Source organism: Chionomys nivalis, chromosome 11, assembly GCF_950005125.1.
Source record: "Chionomys nivalis chromosome 11, mChiNiv1.1, whole genome shotgun sequence".
Lineage (NCBI taxonomy): Eukaryota > Metazoa > Chordata > Mammalia > Rodentia > Cricetidae > Chionomys > Chionomys nivalis.
In genome coordinates, this window is record NC_080096.1 from 81,543,623 (window position 1) to 81,562,755 (window position 19,133).

The 19,133-nt window shown below is 50.2% G+C and overlaps 1 protein-coding gene across 2 annotated transcripts in view; it reads right to left on the bottom strand.

The window, feature by feature from the left end:
* Znf618 (zinc finger protein 618) overlaps nucleotides 1-19,133 on the bottom strand; it is a 167,285-nt gene that overhangs the window by 39,011 nt on the left and 109,141 nt on the right. The window contains exons 4-7 of one of the 2 annotated variants that reach the window (XM_057785119.1): nucleotides 9,045-9,140; nucleotides 6,087-6,164; nucleotides 5,578-5,616; nucleotides 640-729 (exon numbers count right to left, since the gene is read on the bottom strand). In XM_057785119.1, coding sequence (XP_057641102.1) covers nucleotides 640-729; nucleotides 5,578-5,616; nucleotides 6,087-6,164; nucleotides 9,045-9,140 — 303 coding nt within the window. The remainder of the gene's footprint in view (nucleotides 1-639; nucleotides 730-5,577; nucleotides 5,617-6,086; nucleotides 6,165-9,044; nucleotides 9,141-19,133) is intronic. The other variant, XM_057785118.1, reaches the window with a different exon arrangement.

Sequence of the window (19,133 nt, forward strand, 5' to 3'; positions counted from 1 at the left end):
ATGGGGAGGCCTGACCTGGTCCTTGAGAAAACACAGGAAGGCGGGGCCACAGTAGGGCACATCTCCATCCTGGCCCATTCCTCTTCCTCACTAGGGGCAGGGGCCCACCCCAGACACTTGCTGCTCAGAAATCCCCAGCATGTATGTGACAGCAGAGGAAATTCAAGGGGATGAGAGGGAAAAGGGAGGGGAGGGGAGGTCAAGGCAGAGACAACCTGGTGTTTTATCACTGTTCAGTGGCTGAGGTGGAGGGCCAGACAGCGAACCTCAAGTCCTTTGTGGACCCCCAACACTCTTTCTAGGAGTTTAGATGTTTAGATGAATGTCTTGAACTTATTGTTCCAACTTCCACCTCTATAATCTAAGATGCTCGGAGGACATCATTCATCTCAACTGGTTTAATGTTACTACTACATCATGCAAAGACCCAATATAAAATTAAAATGACATGAGAGAAACTTTCAACATTCCACTCGTGTTGACCTATAAAAGCTCCAGCAGTCTCATTTGAATCAGCCACAGAGAGAATGTGGAAACGCAGGGACATTCCCTCCCCAGAATCTTGCAACAGAGATCCCTCTCCTCGGGGCTCTGGCACTGTGTGGGGACAGACTCCCAAGAGTGAGGGGCCTGACTCACCATCCACGGCGTGAAGGTCTCGGTGCTCCTGGAAGCAGCTGTAGTATTTGTACTTCTTCCCGCAGATGTCACATGTGTACCTGAAATTGTCTGGTGGGGGGAACAGAAAGACACTGAGTTTAGTGGAAAGAGACTGGTCGGTCACCTGGGGTGAGGCTGCTCGTCAATACACCAGGCTCTGGAACCAAAATGGGACCAACCAGCTGATCCTGAGCCGTCTGAGTCCAGGGACTGCTCAGCTCTTCTGTCCTGCTCACCCCCTGGACCTCTGAGCAGCCCCTCCTCCATGCTTAGCAAGGTCCCCTCCAGACCTGCATCAGTTCCCACTCCAGGGCGTCTTAGAACACACACTGGGACTACAAGGCCTGAACTGTGACAACAGGAGCCCTTTGTGGAGAACCGTGACACCTGGGAGCTCTGATTCCAAACCCAACTCCTCAACCCTCCCTGTGAGACCTAGGCTCTCCAGGCCCTGATTCTAGATGAGTCTCATCTCCCATCACGGAAGAGCACTGCCACAGTTCCCTGGGTGAAGGCCAGATATAACCGTGAGCAAGGTGCTGGACCAGGCCCTTCCCGGGTGTTCTCTCAACCAGTCTTCAATAGACGGGAGAAGCAGTCTCTCATAAATGAGCAAACTAGAGAGACATGGTCTGCCCCAAGTCCTAGAGTGAGGTGGGTTGGCTTCACGGATATGTTGATGTCCCCGCGTGGACTGGCCTCCGCACCCTGTGTGACTCCTCTCAGGGTGTTTCTAATGAGGAGAATGTGGCCAAAGTGATGAGCTGTCACTCTGGACACTAGGTGGCAGGCAACCAGGGAACTGGCCTTGCACATGCCACCTGACCCTGTTCAGCCTGTGGTTGGTTGCTATGTTCTTAGTTAGGTAATGGGCAGATGCAGGGGGCAGGGATCTGAGTTTGGCCCTCTCTGAGTGCTAGTGGGAACCAAGGCCCTCGGAGCCACAGTGTGAGAGGTACAGAGTCCTGCAAGTCACACTTTCTCTAGCAAACCTAAAAGAAAGCCCTACCAGCTGAGCCCCGGGATGAGGCCACAGCTCTGATCAAATCTGCCTGAGGTCCTGTGGGAATCTCTACGCCAGAGGACCCCGAAAAGCCACACCATAGAAATTCCCAGCCATAGAAAAGGGGAGAAAGCAGGGTGGGCTGCTTTGAGTCATTAACACTGGTCCAAGTTTGCCTGTTTCCTGGGCCTCCCACAGCGAGGCTAGTAGCACCTAGACCCATACCTCTCCCTCCAGGGCACACCCTCCTGCATTTGGACTGGCTCAGACCTGGTGAAATGTGTCCCTCTGGTTGCTCTATGGAGGGCCCCTCAATTCTATCTCCCCGGGTCGCCAGGACTCAGAGGTACGGCGGTTTTCTCAGGGCTGCACAGAAAGAAGAAAGAGCTAGGGACCAATATTCACTGAACTTCTAGCCAGAGACGAGTCAGGGTTCACAGCCTTTCCTTGCTGGTGGGACACTTTGTTCTGGCCCCATTCCCTGCTCCTCAGCACCAGGTACAGGAGCAAAAACAAAACAAAACAAAAACAAACAAACAAACAAACAAAAACCCTCCACACCAAGGTTGTTCCATCTGTGGAAGAAAGGGGGAGAAGGTTTCCAGTCCCTTCTCAGCTGAACTCGGGATGGAGGACATCAGTCACCCTTCTTCCCACTTCTGCCCAGCTCATCCCTGGAACTGGTGGCCCCTAAAAGTGTCGTAGAAGACACCAGGGCTGCAGAGATGAACTGTCACTAAGGAGCCACATCACAGGATGTGAGTACCAGGGTCTTCCAAAGGAGAGCTTGAGGGGGGGTGAGTGTGTGAGAGGTGTGGTCTCTATTCATAGGATGAGTACCAGGGTCTTTCAAAGGAGAGCTGGGAGGGGGTGAGAGGTGTGGTCTCTGCCCCCTCATTTTCTCTATCTAAATTTTGAAGTAGGGGGCACAGATCAGGTGATTCCGGGTCCTTTCTTCGGCTTCTACTTCAGCATCACCCCTTTTCCCATGGCAAGCCAGGCAGCTCAGAGAGACTCCTTCTTTCCACTCTGGACCACCTAGCCCATAACCCTCAGCTTCTCCCGCAGTTCCACCATCTTCTCTGGATGCCAGCAGGGAAAGCTACTGGGGCTAACCCAGACGAGGTTTCGTCCTGTTGTCCAGAGCTGTCTGCCCTCTGCGGATGCTGCTCACTCGGCTCTCATGTATCTCTGCCCACTGCCTCTCCTGTCACCAGGCCCGCTCCTCTCTCCCCAGCTTTCTGAGACTGAAAACCACCCCTATCTGCCCTGCTGAATCTACACTGTCTCCTCATGTTCCGGAACTTTAATGGAGGAGTTGAACAGGAAGAGAGTTATTCCCAAAAGTGTCTGCCAGTGAAACTGTTCCCACAAGAGAGCCCAGCATCTCAGGAATGCCACCGTGGACCTGCTACGGGAGGTAGATTCTGGAGCGAGACACCTAAGCCCAAACTCCAATCTACTATTGATAAAAATGTGACTGAATTGGGACACACTCCCTAATGCCTCTGAGATGGGAATAGCAGCTCCTTGTAATGAAGAAAGGAGCAAGATCCAGCTGTAGGGCATTTTCTTAATTAGTGATTGATAGCAGTGGGCCCAGCCCATTTTAAGAGACACTGTCCCTGGGCTGGTGGTTCTGGGTTCTATAAGAAAGCAGGCTGAGCAAGTCATGACAAGCAAACCACTGAGCAGCTCCCCTCCATGGCCTCTGCATCAGCTCCTGCCTCCAGGTTCAGGTTCTTGCCCTGTTTGAGTTCTAGCCCTGACTTCCTTCAGTGATGAACAGTGACGAGAAAGTGTAAGGCAAGTAAACCCTTTCCTCCCCAGGCTGCTTTTGGTCATGATGTTCATCACAGCAAGAGAAATCCTAACTAAGACAGAACACAATGGTTACCACCCCAACTAACAGGGTAAATGTCACATGGCAGGGTTTCCCAAAGACCTAGGAGATGGAGATGGAGCTTGGGGAGTGTATTGTAGGGACTGACTGGTCTTTGATCTGATACTGAAAGATGGATGCGTGGGCAGGTGTGTCTCTCTGTCTGTCTGTGACGGGATTATCTCCCAGCTAAATGTTATCCAGGCCCGGCCCTACGGCTAACAAGCTACATGACTTCCACACTCTGGGACTCGGGGTCTTCGTGTGCAAAGCGGCAGGGTGGAGTTGGCATTTTCCACAGGAACCTTCCAGTTCCAATGGTCTACAGCCCTGTGTCAAGGCTGATCCAGCAGCTCACTAGACACAGAGCACTGCTGCTGACTGGACCAAGGCTTGGACATAAGACCTAGATGACAGCATCCTGGCCAAGGGAAAAATGGCCTGTGTAGAGGAATGGAAAAATGAAGAAAGGTCTAAAAATCCTCCCACCAAAGCACCAATACTAGGGGGCCTGTATAGTGGAAGCCAGACAGAGTGACAGTCCACTGAGCAGCATCCAGAGAGGCCAAGGAAGAAAGGATAAGTAGGGAAGGTCGTTAAATGTGTGGCTGACCACAGGCTGACCACGGGGTCTAGAGAAAAAGGGGGCAGCTAGTGAAGCAGACAGACAGGGCTGGGCCGGGGAGAGGCAGCTGCTGTGCCTACCAGCTAGAGTCTACGGCAGGCTGATAGCCAAGCTGAACACGGGGGAACCATATCAACTTTGCTTACCTTCCCAGAGTGGGTAGCTCAAGAAGGACATTCTCGGGGTTTAGCTTCAAGTAAGGCCCTTCTTCAGCTCAACCCTAACCTGTTTTGTTTTTGAGTAACATTTGTTATCTTTAAGTGCAGTGGTGCAACAGACACAAGCAACAAGGGGACATACTGGTTCGCCAGGCCAGACCCCACCGCCAATTTTACTGGTAGAATGTAGCCTCACAGTATCCCCTTGGAGTTCCCACTACAAGTGAAGGGCTGACGATGGAGATGCCACGACCCTGGCACAGCCTCCTCACCTCTGCTCCTCTACAGCAAACACTTCTTGGCCCCTACAGAACAAAGTGTTTGGGTATCAAGCAAGCAGCTTGGTCATGTTCCACCCACAAAGTCCTGAGGAACGGAACCCTTGGCTCAAGAAGCAGAAGGCAGACCCTTTCAAGGGTGCCTAATCTCCTGACTTCTGTCAGCATCCCTTTCCCCTATGCCTATGCTTTCTGACAGTCGTAGGAGATGATTCCCTCGAGAGCTCTGTGCACACGGTGTGGGTGGCTACACCGCACTCACCCCCCATTTCTGTATGTGGCCCTTTATGTGAGCGTACTTACTTAGCCACTACCAAGGCTAGGCATCTGGGGGCCTCTGCGTTAAAGCTGCCAGGAACAATGCACTAAGAACAACCTAGTTTGTACCTTCTGATGGAGGTGGGCCTAGACACGTGCCCACCAAGGGTAGAACTTTTGAGGCTCATGTGTGCACAGGGGTGGGATGGATGGTAGGAGGGCAGAGTGTATCATCCCATGGGGTTTGAGTTGGAGAGAAGGCAAGCAGGACCTGTGAGAAACTATCACAGGGCCCAACATCTGGAACCAACTGTGCCCAAGGCTGAGGGTCCTCCAAGAAAACGTTCCCAGCACAGGCTGAGAACCCCAGGCCAATGAACAGGGTCCAAAGTACAGGGAAGGTTGGTTCCTCTTAGAGACATTCAAGGTGGCATAGGACACCCACAGCAAAGATGTCAGCTACGCCCACGTGAGCACAACTCAAGGTTTCCCATGGTTACTTGGCCAGAGAACCCTTTTTCAAGAGAACCCTCCTCAGAATGTGCAAGCTATGGAACCCACTTTGAGGAGGCCTGCTCTCACTTCATAAGGCCCCTCTGGCCCCAAGGCCTGGCAACGTGTTTCTCAAAGACTGTTCCGGGGAGGGAGGAACAGCTCCTTTCCAGGTCCAGTGCTTGACCCCCACCCACCCGGAAGCTGGGAAAAGTACTCACTGCTCTGGGAGGCGCCCTCCCCTGAGGTGGCTTCGGTATCTGCAGGAAAAAGAGAGATAGAGGAAGGAGGTAGCCAATTGGCAAAGGGGCAGCGCCGTGCTGAGGGAGAGACTGCGTGGGGCAGCTGAAGGGAGAACGGAACTGCTGTCCATGCCTGGGTCCTATGAGGGACAAGGTCACCTCGGCCTGAACCTGGGCGTCTCTTCCCAGCCACCTGGCTCAGGAGGGGCATGTGCCAGCTCCTTTGTCCCCAGAATTTCAGCTGCTGGCTCCTCTCTCAAGTTGTCAAGAGGAACACGAGATGATGTGAGCACAGGGCCTATGGGGGAGGGGCAGGTGATACTCCTACTGAGCATCCCCAGAGCCCTCAAGGCCGAAACTAGGGCCTGATCCCCTCCTCACACACACTACTTCTCCCACCTCCAGAAGGCTTCTCCCTTCCTCCATGCCTCCCCTCCTATGGTGGATTTCTAGGGCCATCAGCGCATGGGGCCACCGGCCGCCCTCACCTCGGTGCGCCCGCACGTGGGTCTGGAAGCAGTTGTAGTACTTGTACTTCTTGCCGCAGATGCCGCATTCATAGGACCCTGGAAAAGAGCGGGGAGGGCCGGTAAACCGCCTCGCCACCATGAGGCCCAGGACCAAGTGTCACTGGGCAGGGAGGGTCCCTTGGCAGTCAAAGGAGCAATGAGGACCAACAGAGAAGGCGTTGAGAGGGGGTTCACACCTACCTGCAACCACCTCTGTTCCCCGGCTTCCAGATCCTGCACTCACACACTGAGAGGAAAGAGCAGGCCCTAGAATGTTCTGTGATGGGTCACCATACCATGAGGATGTCGCTCCTTAATTCTAGGCTGACCTGTTCCCAGCACGAGACAGGGAGGAAGACTACAGGCCTCACACCAGGCCACAGGGCTTTAGGTCCCCATTATGCACCTACCAGCATCTGACCTTGGTAATTTCTCCAGACACAGTAGACTGTAGTCTGTGTACTTCCCTCTGGTTCTTCACTCCCCCTAGCAAGCATCCAGTCCCACGAGAGACAAGCTCACCAAAAATAGCAGTTCATATCTGCTGAGGAGCCTCGGTACTCAGACACAGAGAACACCCCACAACACACACACACACACGGGGGGGGGAGGGGAGAGGGGAGAGAGAGGGAGAGAGAGAATTCTGCTGCTTGAGCCTTTTCCCAGGTGCAGAGAACTAAAATGGTTGATCCTCAAGGGGACCCAAAAATGACCCACCATGTAGAGCCTGGGACAAAGTCCATGGAAGTGAGACCGGACACAGCCAACAGGACCTAACCTGGTAGGAACCCCAGGTAAAGAGCCTGCCCATCTCTGATGGGCAGAGCCCTCCTGCAGACCTGAGGCTACCTGGGCACAGCTTCCACCTTCTAGAACAGCAAGGTCAGGAAGCATTTTGAAGAGGTCACACTCAAGCTGCTGGGGCTGGGGGCCTAGGCATGTGCCTTTTCAGGAACACCTGGCACCCAGCAGTCAAGGTGGGACACACTACTCCTTCAGTGCAGGTCCAGAGAAGGAGCTCAGCTCTGCCGTGCACGGGCTGTGCCTAAGTTTCTTCTCTGGAGAAAGCAAGGGCGCCAACAGAAAGACTGAATACAGAAGAACCATGTAACGGCCACTCCCTCCTCTGTGCCGAGAAGTCGAGATGCTTCAGTCGGGCACACTGGGAGAGTACGTATGCTAAGCCCACCCCTCCACTAGAACTCCCTTTCCCCTGTCCGTGGCTTGGATTCCTCCTGTGCCAACAGGACTATGGCTCCTGCCTCTCACAGCGAGAGCAAGGCACACAGACAGCACACGAGCCACGGGCACAGGAGAAGTACTAGGGCAGTCAGCGGTTCTGAACCTGTGTGTTGTGACCCCTTTGGGGAGTCAAATGACCCCCCCCCTAGGGGTCACCTAAGACCACTGGAAAACACAGATATTTATATTATGACTCATAAAAGTAGTAAAATTGCAGTTATGAAATAGCAACAAAAATTTTATAGTTGGGGGTCACCACAACATGAGGAATTAAGGGGTCGCAGCACTAGGAAGGTGAGAAGCGCTGTTCTAAGAGGCAGTGGTTGCTGCCTGTGTTACTGTGAGTTACTTCGGGGCCACTGCCATCCTCATGCCACATGGCACCGAGCAGTTTGCCTTTTTGGGCTTTGCATATACACCACCCCTGCCATACTGGGAAAGACAAACACAGCAATAGAGCACACCTATTTCTCTGCATTCAGCCCTGTAGCCTGCACACAGCAAGCATGAGGTACTTCGTGGCGGCTTGCTACTGTGCACATCAATCACCAAGTGATAACTTCTGGACTTTCTTCTTGGCGCCTCCACCCACTCTAACAGTTTCTGCCAGTTTCTTTCCACCAACCAAGGATTTACTGAGCGTTTGCGATGGCCAGGCACTGAGGCTCAGCAGTGAAATAGATGTGGTCCCTGCCCTCCATCTAATGGGGGGCAGATATGTCAGCAGGCCTGGGGATAATTTCGTGGTGGTGTTGTGACAGCCAGAGGAGGGGCTGGAGGCTCGAGGTGGGACCTTGGCCCAGCTGGAGAGGAGGGTGTCTACGGAGTCAACACTGTTTCTAGCCAGGGCCTTTAAGGCAAGCCATCTCTTCTGTTTGTGGAAAGCTGGGGATTCATGCTGCCTGTGTGAGGCCTCTGACCACCTCCCTAGCCCCGGCAGAGTCTAGATGAGCTCCACACGCTGGCAGGAGGGCTTTCTAAGCTCACCTTCCAGTTGCCCTCAGTCCCGCGGCTCTAAGCTTCTTGTGGGCAGAGGCGTTAAACGGACAGAGAAATGAGAAGCCCACGAGAGTAGTGGCCTCACTGAGCAGTCGGGGCAACCAACCCAGGTCTAAATCTGAACTCCCGGAGAGGAGTCAGGAAAAGCCCCAGGATTCCTCTCTGTGAAACAACAGCCAGGAGAAGCGGTGTAACTCTGTCCTTAGTATATGGCCTGGTACAGCAGGCACTCAGGAAGTGAGAGCTGCGGCTACCACCAGCATTAAGTGTTTTCTTCAGAACCAAAGTTCTAGAATGCACAGGAGGAAGAGGCTTACAGCCAACAGAGAAAGTGCTCAACACATGCCCTGTGCTGGTGGACACAAAGCTGCAGCAGGCTGGGAAGCCCTGCTGGGAAGGACTGAGGTTCCTAACACAGATGGTTGTGGGACCCTTCTTCTCCCGTGACTGTCAGTGACCCATAGAAGTCTTGCTGAAATGGTCCAGAGAGTCTAGACCACCAGATTTCTAGGTGTCCTGTCGACCCTGAGGGTAGACTCAAGATTTACTCACAATGGCCAGATGGGGAGGTGAGGTGGCCATTTAGGCCTGAGATCCCAGCAGAGTTTGCTCAGGGGATGCAGCTGGCAGCCATGGCAAACTGTGCCCACCCTCCATGCCGACCCAATCAGGCCACACCCTTCAGCCATCACGTACCAGATGCACATCTCAAAGCTTGGTCAAAAATCCAGGTCCCTGAATACCGGCTCCGAACAGATCCACCGTGGGGGCTGCCTTCTGGAGCTTTTCCATCTGAATTACGTAAGAAATCAAAAAGAGCCCTTAACGTTGGAGAATGCCTTATGCTTGAGTTTAGGGTCAAGGCCAGCTGGGGAAGGGGCAGCCAGGCAGCTGGGCTCACAAGGTCTCACTCTCCCTAGCTGATGTTAGTAAGAATAGATCAGACCATGTGGCAACGGCTTCACTTGAATACTGCTGCCAGCATTGGGTGAGGTGGCACATGCCTATAATCCCAGATCTCAGGAAGCTGAGCTGGGAGGATGGCAGGTTCAAGGTTAGCCTGCTATACTACCTAGTGAAACTTAGGCCAGCCTGAGCTAAAGAGCTGGACCCTTTCTCAAAACAAACAAGCAGGGCTGGGGAGACAGTTCAGCTGGTGGTGCACTAGCCTTACAAACACAGGGTCTGGATTTGGTCCCCACAAACCATTTAAAGACTGTGGTCCACACTCAAGTGTGCTCCATAGACATACCAGTCAGGACAAACAGATCTCTGGTGCTGGCTGGACAGCCAGCTTATCACAGTTGCTGAGTTCCGGGTCAACGAGAGACCCTGACTGTATCCAAACAAAAGGAGGGATGTGGTACCTGAGGAACGACACCTGAGCACCTGAGGTTGTCCTGTGCCCTCTACGCACATGCATGCACGTATGCACACATACTAGTTTGTGTACCCTTCCAAACATGTATGTGCACACACATATAAAAAATAAGCCAAGCCGGGCGGTGGTGGCGCACGCCTTTAATCCCAGCACTTGGGAGGCAGAGGCAGGTGAATCTCTGTCAGTTCGAGACCAGCCTGGTCTACAAGAGCTAGTTCCAGGACAGGCTCCAAAGCCACATAGAAACCCTGTCTTGAAAAACCAAAAAAAAAAAAAAAAAAATAAGCCAAACACCAGTACTGACCATGGTCACGCATGTGTTCTCTAGGGCAGCTTGGAGAGCAGAAGCAACTGATAAGTCAACCCCCCTGGGGATTTTTTTTTCTTGGAATTCTCATTTGCACATGGACATAACCACCCCCCACCAAATAAAACCTTTCCAGGAAACTGATCCTTAAAGGAGACACAAGGAATGCCCACTTTGAGCTCTGCCCACTGCTCATGGCCACCACTGACCCTCTATGATGCTGGGGCACTGGAGAAATGCCTCTGGCACAATCAGCTCAGAACAACCTCCACCAGTGCCCCTCCCCCGGGACTCCGTCCTGCACGTGCCCTATTTTGCTGGTTCCCTTGTGAAACACTGCTGTGACTGTCACCTGGGACCCTCACAGGTGGGGGAGCAGAGACGGAGACACACACACACTCAGGAATCTATCCAGGCTACAGGGGTACAAGATGCCTGGTCGGAAGACTTCTCCCATTAGTTCAACACATCTTCAAAGCTCCAGGGGAGAGGGACAGCTATCCAAGGAGGTGTGTGTGACACATTCTGGTCCAAGGTTGCTCAGCTCCACCAAACTGGATGTCACCCCATCAGCTTCTCAGGGGATATCCTCAGGGCAGCGCCTATGAGCAGGTACAGCCTTGCTTCCCTTCCTACCACCTTTCCAGTCCTCTGCATCACTGGTCCTGGAGGTGCCCAGGCCTGGAACTCTGGGGCTGGTGAGGATAAATGCTCAAAGCCAGTCTCCGGGATTCCAGAGTTAGCCCTGTGCAGCACAGCAAGGCCTCTTTCTGGATGCCAAGCAAGTTTTGTTCTCCTCTGCGGCGAGGCCACACATTCTATGGTCCTCACCAGATCTGACACCACTTACAGGACTCTCAGATCTGGGAGGGACTCTCTGCTCTTGCCTGCCCAGTTCCGTCTTTACCTGTCCCTGCCCTTGCTTTTGCTGCAAGATGGCTCCCAGGTCACAAACAGATCCTTGTTGGCAGCCCCCACCTAGCACTGTGCTGCATCCCTGGCAGAGGCTTTTGCCTGGAGTCCTGGGGAAGAGGGATGTATAAGGGGACCAGGGAAGGAGGCAGTATTCTGAAGACAGATGTGTGGGTAGGACCCCTGATTCCAAGTGTGAACACTCAGCTGCCATCCCTAGAGAAGCTTGGACACCTAGACAAAATTGTAACATGAGGGCCTACTTTGTTGGGGTTTCTGCCCTGCCTGGTTCCCGCAGCCGCTTAACCCCAAAGAAAATCACACAGAGGTTTCCATAAGTTATAAACTGATTGGCCCATTAGCTCAGGCTTTGTATTAGCTCTTATAACTTATATTAACCCACTGTTCTTATCTATGTTAGCCACATGGCTCGTTACCTTTTTCAGCAGGGTAGGTCACATCTTGCTTCTTAGGTGATTGAGACAGGACTGGCAGGAGAGCTTCCTTCTTCCCAGAATACTCCTGTTCTCATTTCCCTGCCTCTACTTCCTGTCTGGCTACTGGCCAATCAGCATCATTTAAAACGTAATTGACAGAATACAGAATTGTCCCCCACCATTTCCCCTTCTTTTTTTTTTTTTTTTTAAATAAAGGAAAATATCCATAGTCCATTTTGGGGGAATGTGGGCGTAGTTATTCAGGCAATTTCTTGCTGTTTGGGGGTGCTGACAATCTTATGGAGGACCTAAGGAAAATTTAGAATTATAATCAAGTCCTCACTGGAGTATCCTGTGAGTCTTGATCATCTCAGGCAGCATTCTTGAACCTGTTCTGGATGTAGAACTCTGACATCTGCGCCATCTGGTTCTACTGGAGATTTCTCAGGTGGCCTTCCTTGATCAAACCTGATTTTTCTTAACTCAGAATGAATTCACAGCCTCTCATTTCCTGTGGAAACAAAAGCATAACCTCTTCTCCAATGTAACATATCTTTTGACTTCAATTTTGAAGTCAAGGTATTTTCAAAATACCTATCTTGAATTAATTCAACAGCATTTATAAGCAAATATCTTTTAGCAACTGTCGCTCCTTCCTCAGCATTCAAACAATTCAAAGAGAGCATAATAACATACAGTATCGAGATTATCTGTGTATTTTCATCTTTATGTGGCTTTTTTAAAACATCTATTTCTTTTACTTTTACTTTTGAGACAGGTTCTCTATATATCTTTGGCTAGAACTCCCACTGTAGACTAGGCTGTCCTTGAACTCACAGAGATCTGTCTGCCTCTGCCTCCCAGACATTGGAATTAAAGCTGTGTGCCACCATACCTTGAGCCATACCAGAGATAGAGGTCCATCTATCTCTGCCTACCAAGTGTTGGGATTATAGGTGTGTACCACCACACCCAACTACTCTCTTTTTTATTTTAAGGATGTTAACCTTTTTTTAAGCCTGCATATATTTTTAACACACTGTAAACCATTTAGAGGTTTTCTTCATCTTTCTCTCTTTACTGTATATCTCTCTTTTTCTGACCACGTGAGTCTTTAATTTACCAAGCAATATGGGTAGGATTAAAGCTGTGGCTTTGACGGCTGGATCCAGCCCATTCCTTAGCTTTCTGCAATTCCAGCCTCATGGTGGAGGTACCAGCTGTAACCATGTTTATTGCCACAACTCTATGGCATTTCAAGGTCCCTGCCAGCAAGCAAGCTGCAGCAGTATTCTCACAAACCACACTTAAATGCTCTGTAGTCGAACCGCCTGCCTGAAAGAGTCAGAGTTTGCCCTGGCAGGATGGCCCAGAAAGCTGACATTTTAAAATGATGCAGCTTTTTTCCTGCTAAAGCTGAAAACCAAAAAGCATGCATTCAGCTTTTCATCAACACCATTTAAGTGTTTTGTGGCAGGACCTCTTAAAAGAGCTGCAAGGTTTTACAGCTAAAGCTGAGTCAGGAAGCCTCTCTTAGATGAGAGTGCTTGCTTGCCTTTAGCAAGCAGAGCAGACCCAAGAAATAGCTGCTACCAAGAAAACATGCTATACTCTATTCTTTCCCAAGCTTTCTGTGGATGCAGTATCCACGTGAGCACCATTCTGTAACATGAAGGCTAGCTTCCTCTTTCATAAAAGAGTCTGTGAGACATTATGCAAGACACAGAAGAAAGTGTCTGAACTATTTTTAAAATTTCCTGCTTCATGGAAATGTCTGCTGGATATTATGGGCCTGTAGACTGAAGATGGATGCCCCAATGTTACAGAAGAACTTTGGGTAACCTGTCCAGGCAGCGAGATATCTCTGTCATTTCTAGAATTTTGGAAGTTGTTTACAATGCACTTCCTATTTACTTAGGTAATATTGTATCCTTCTGGAGTCTTTGATGGAGTTGAAGAATGGATAGTTATAGTTTTCCTTTGTTATGATAAAAGATAAAATAGATATAAATATTGTAACTGTAATTCTTGCTTGATAACTGTTTTTGTTATCGTTTTACTATGTTAAAGCCTTCCTTTCCTTTTTAAATAGAAAAGGGGAAATGGTGTAGGAGGTCCTTCTGTTTATGTATTGCTTTCATTGGCTAATCAATAAAGAAACTGCTTGGCCAGATAGGACAGAACATACATAGGCAGAGAAGACAGAACTGAATTCTGGGAGGAAGGAAGCAGAGAGAGAGAGAGAGAGAGAGAGAGAGAGAGAGAGAGAGAGAGCGCCGCCATGGAGCTGCCAGGACAGACATGCCAAAGCTTTCCTGGTAAGCCACGACATACAGATTAATACAGATTAATAGAAAATCGGTTGAATCAAGATGTGAGAGTTAGCCAATAAGAGGTTAGAGATAATGGGCCAGGCAGTAATTTAGTTAATACAGTTTCTGTGTGATTATTTCCGGTGTAAGCTAGCCAGGCAGGATGGAACAAGGTGCCCCATTCCTTTCAACACAAAATATAAAACGATAGACACGCAAAGGGGAGGAATGGAAGATCCCAGACATGAGGCTCATGGACATCTATCCCCCTCAGTTCCTAGAAACTACAGCAGCTGGTTCCAGAACTTGATGAAGACAGGGTGTGGATATGGGAAGTTATGACAAGCAGGCTTCCTACAGCTTTCAAGGGCTTAGCCTCAAGCTGAACGCCCTCTGGAGCAGGGTCTTCTAAAAGGGGTACTCGAGGACAGTGACTTTAGGAAAATTGTTTCCCTGCTGCCAACGTCAAAGCACTTTCCCCATAAACTCAATGAATCAGACAGGGGGAGGCGCTGTGCATCGTCTCCTCTGTTGCTCTATTCTCCAGCTTCTCCCAACTACCAAGGGTACTTTACACTTTCACAGGGCCAATGCTTCCCTGGAGCGGGATGACACTGAAGTCCTGAGCACAAAGAAGTGGACTGGATCTAAAGCCTGGGGACAGATCCTGCTCTTCATTCAGGAATTTCCAATCCTCCGCTTCCACTCTGAATGAAGACGGAGGAGGGACTGTGGAAATGGCTCAGTTGGTGAAGTGCCCGTTGGACACGCATGAGGACCTGAGTTTGGAACCCCAGCACTTACACAAATGCCAGGTGTGGCGCTGCACAGCTGGCTGCACAGCTGTAACCCTACTGCTGGAAATGGCTAAGACAGAAGTGTCCTGCAGTCTAACCAAATAGGTGAGCTCCAGATTCGGCAAGAGACCCAGTCTCAAAAACATAAAGACAGAGAGTAAGAAAGACACCCCAAGTATGACTCCTGGCATCCACACTCATATTCTTGCACACACACACACACACACACACACACACACACACACACACACACACAGAGCTGTAAATGAAGAGGCCATTAAAAACCCTGTCTGAAGACAGACCCCTCATGTGGTTTTTGGCATACATCTTGGAAAGAGTTCAAAGAATCAAAAGATACCATGAAGCAGACCCCAGGGTCTCCACCTCCCTGTTCATATGACCCAGCCCTCCGAGCACCTTCCCTACAAACACGGAAGATCAGCATGAAGGCCAAGTCCTGTCTCATTCTAGCGCTGAAATATTAATTCACAGATACATGAGCCAATTGAGAGAGAAAGAAAGCCTTATCCATTTTATCGAGAAGTGTGCTTTTGATAACTTTTTATTTTTACACTTACTATTTATCTAAATTTGTTTTTGACAATTTGCATACTAATCACAACTCAATCTGAGAGAAAAATTAAAAGGTTTTTAAAATGGAGAGTTTTATGGTCCCAGGAAATTTTTTTTCCTCTAGAAATTTCTATTTCAATTTATGTAGCTCATGTTGCGCAGATGAGTGTGAAACAGTGATCAATAAAGGACTTTCAAGCATAGAAAATGTATTACATTAGGATGAAACCCTGTGGGGGGGGTGAGCTAGACACAGGAGTTCAAGGAGGATAAACGAAGACATACAGTTTCTGTCTGCTAAAGGGGAGCCTGTTCACATGCTTTCTGCAGCGACAACAGAGGGCCCTAAACAGCAGTGCCGTTGTGATTTCCTCCACAATTCTACCTTTAAAAAGCAATACAATATTCCAGGAATTGTAACCTTTGCAACTGGTGAAAAATGAGAGACTATTTTAGTAGGCATTGAACTAGATGTCCGATGCACGGGTCTGGGAGTTCCTCTCGTCACTGAGGCCATCCTGGAGGCATCAGCTGACGCCGGGACCTATCTTGTGTGCTAGTCCACTTTTAAAGATACTCTCAGAACTATGGCTTCCCTCTCGCCCTGAGAGCCATGCATAACCCACTGAGCATTCCAAATACAGCGGGGAAGACCCCAGGTCTCTGGCTTTCCAATAAGGATTCTCCACTTAGACCCCTTCCTAGTTTACCCCAGACACAGAGTCAATAGCAGAGAAAACTGGGCCTGGAGGGCAGCCAGGACTCCTCCTTCCCTCGTGGCTGTAGCAAAAAACTAAGTGTTGGTTCTGGCAGGCTCAGGCACCAAGACCTGCCAACAGCCTATTGAAATAGGAAACTCACTATCAGCTGGCACTACCAAGTAGAACCTGACACATTCGCCTCCTAGACTTGTCAAGGACCGAAGCCCACGTGGCTATGTCTGAGTAGCCGTGGAACTCGTCACTCCATCCAGAGCCACAGCCCTGTGGCTTCCTACTGACTGGGGTTCCCTCTTCCTCCTCCACTCTCCTTCCCGGGATGGCTGGCGCTCTCTCTCTCTCTCTCTCTCTCTCTCTCTCTCTCTCTCTCTCTCTCTCTCTGTCTCGTGTGTGTGTGTGTGTGTGTGTGTGTAAACTGTACTTCCTCCTTGGGCACACCTATTCACTGCCTAGGAAACCTCCCTGCAGAATCTAGTTTCCATTTGGCCCTTAATTCCTTCCTTATAGCTTGGCTGGCCGCCATTCTTCCTCTCTGTCTGCCCACCTCCAGGACCAGAAACTCATTCCCTCACAGGTTATATTTGGTTACCAAACAATTTCTGTCACAAATGACTTCCTGGTAGCTACTCCACACTGGCTAGGTCTCCTGGAATGTTTATGTTTAGTGTCCTGAAATACTGTAGGTGGTGGGTATCTAGCCTTCTTCACCCTGCTCCCTGTCCCCTACAGGCTCTTGTTGCTTCTCCAGAACTCACAGTCCTCGGCTTCCCCATGCTGGTTAACACCTGGAAACGACCTGGTTGGTTCAGACTTCACAAGAAGCAGAGTCCAGAGGAGGCAAGACTGTTCACTAGCTTTGTCGCTGTGAACAGGAAGCCTACCAATGGGACAGTGTACAGGTGTCCTTAGTGTATGTCATCCTTCATAAAGGAGCTGAAACCTCATGTCTAGCCCCTCCCCAGGCTACAGGGCAGAGCTGTGTCTATAGCTTGTCAGAGGAACAAGGCATCCGTGAACTCATCCATTCACTTCTGGTTTTATATAACAACACTGTCAGCCTCAATACCATCTCTGCTCTTGTTAAAAAATGAACCTTGGGTCTGGCCCACAAATCCCATGCCAGTTATACCTGCATTGGCATGCTAAGAGTAAGACATGCCCTTCTCAGCACAGGCCCTCTCCAGGCAAATTCAGAGAAAATACCTCATTATTTATCCTATCTTGGTGAGTCCAAAGTTTTGCACCCAATTTATCTTCTGTCATAGCTAAGGAAAACTGAATTTGCCAAATACAAATAAACTAGATATTGTAAATATAATTCTTATCTGGTAATTGTTCTTATTGTATATGGTTTTACTGTGTTAGAGTTAAAACTTTTCCTTTCTATTTAGGCAAAAAGTGGCAGCTTGTACACTGGGTAAAAATGTATTGCTGTGATTGACCAATAAAGTTGAATGACCAATAGCTAGGCAGGAGGTACTGGGCACAAAGAGAGGAAGTAGGAAGAGATAATCAAGGTGCACAGAGACACCAATGAGACTTGGAGGGTCGGACATACAGAATGAAAGAAAGATAAAAAGTCATAGGCAAAATTTAGACGAACAGAAACAAATTAAATTAAGTTGTACGAGCTAGTGGGACAAGCCTAAGCTAAAGGCCCAGCTTTCATAATTAGAAGTCTCCATGTCATTATTTGGGAGCTGGTGGGTGGCTCAAAGAGAATTCCAACCACAATTCCAACACTCAGACTATTCTACTGAGAGCTTTTATCGCTGGGCACAGCACCAGGTACTCCTCACATGACCTGTATGGTGGGCACTGCAGTACACAGAGCTCTCATTCCATGAGTCAGAGGTCCTACGTGTGCTCCCCATCACAGGCACCACAAATGTGAGGGCTCCCCATCACAGGCACCAGAGATGAGTGCTCCCCATCACAGGCACCACAAATGCGAGTGCTCCCCATCACAGGCATCAGAGATGAGTGCTCCCCATCACAGGCACCAGAGACAAGTGCTCCCCAACACAGGCACCACAAATATGAGTGCTCCCCATCACAGGCACCAGAGATGAGGGCTCCCCATCACAGGCACCAGAGATGAGGGCTCCCCATCACAGGCACCACAGGGATGAATGCTCCCCATCACAGCCTCCAGAGATGAGTGCTCCCCATCACAGGCACCAGAGACGAGGGCTCCCCATCACAGGCACCACAGAGATGAGTGCTCCCCATCACAGCCTCCAGAAATGAGTGCTCCCCATCACAGGCTCCACAGAGATGGGAGTGATCCCCATCACAGACACCACAGAAGTGAGTTCCCACTGTTCTGCCCACCACATCCCACATCCATGAGGTTGCCATGGTGCGTCCTCATCTAACAGCAAAGGACAGTGAGGCAAAGACCTGGCTGTTGAGCAGCAGCTGAGTGGGAAACACATACCCCTGGCTAGCAGGAGGCCCGAGGGCACAGGGCCTCCACTGTGTGGGCCACTGGCACAGCGAAGGATGTCCCCATTTCTCTGGCCTGCCTGCCAGAGGCCTCCTTGACTGGATCTGCACACAGTTACTCTTCACAGGACACCCTGGGAAGGGCAGCAATGGCTGCTGGGCTTACAGAGTATTAACATATCCTCATCAGCGAGAATAAGCATGTACCCTCTCCTCCATTCACAGATGCTGGAGGAAGTTTAGTCCTCGGCTTTGGGGAGTAAATGCTGAGGGGCAGAGGTCATACAAGGCTCCCCACCAAATATCTTCTCATGCCCAGTTGTCCTTCATGCTATCCTTGGGATGTGGCACCTTCTAGCTTCCTCACGTGGCCTGACAGCTGTAAATGAACTCTATAGCTCTTCCTTCCGGCTCTAGCAGACAGTGGCCTGGCTGAGATCATCTAGAGCTTGCTATCCTCTGTCATCGGGTCATCTGTGAAAACAGGAACCTGGCAGGGGACAGGCACAGCCCATGTAGACTCCTCAGACCACAGATCAGGGAAGGAGGGAGGTGACCCTGGAACTGGCCTTGAACAACAAGCTGGGTTTAGGAAATGAGTGGAGGTAAACCCAGAAGGGGGCACAGGATGAACATAGTAACAGGATGAGCATTGTAACGAGAGGTCTGGGATGATCAGAGGCCAAAAACATAGGGACAATGGAGGACCCCAGTGCAGGGGCCACGTTTCTGGAGATGGTAGGAGTCGGTCTCAAGGTTTGAGAAGGACAACATAGTATCTGGGTTTTATTCGCTATGGTTTCCTTGTAGCCAGCTGAGCAGGGTATGTCAGGCAGAGAGATACAAAAGTGTGGCTGGTCATGGGATACTGTGGTGATGCACATGGTGATGTGGAAGAA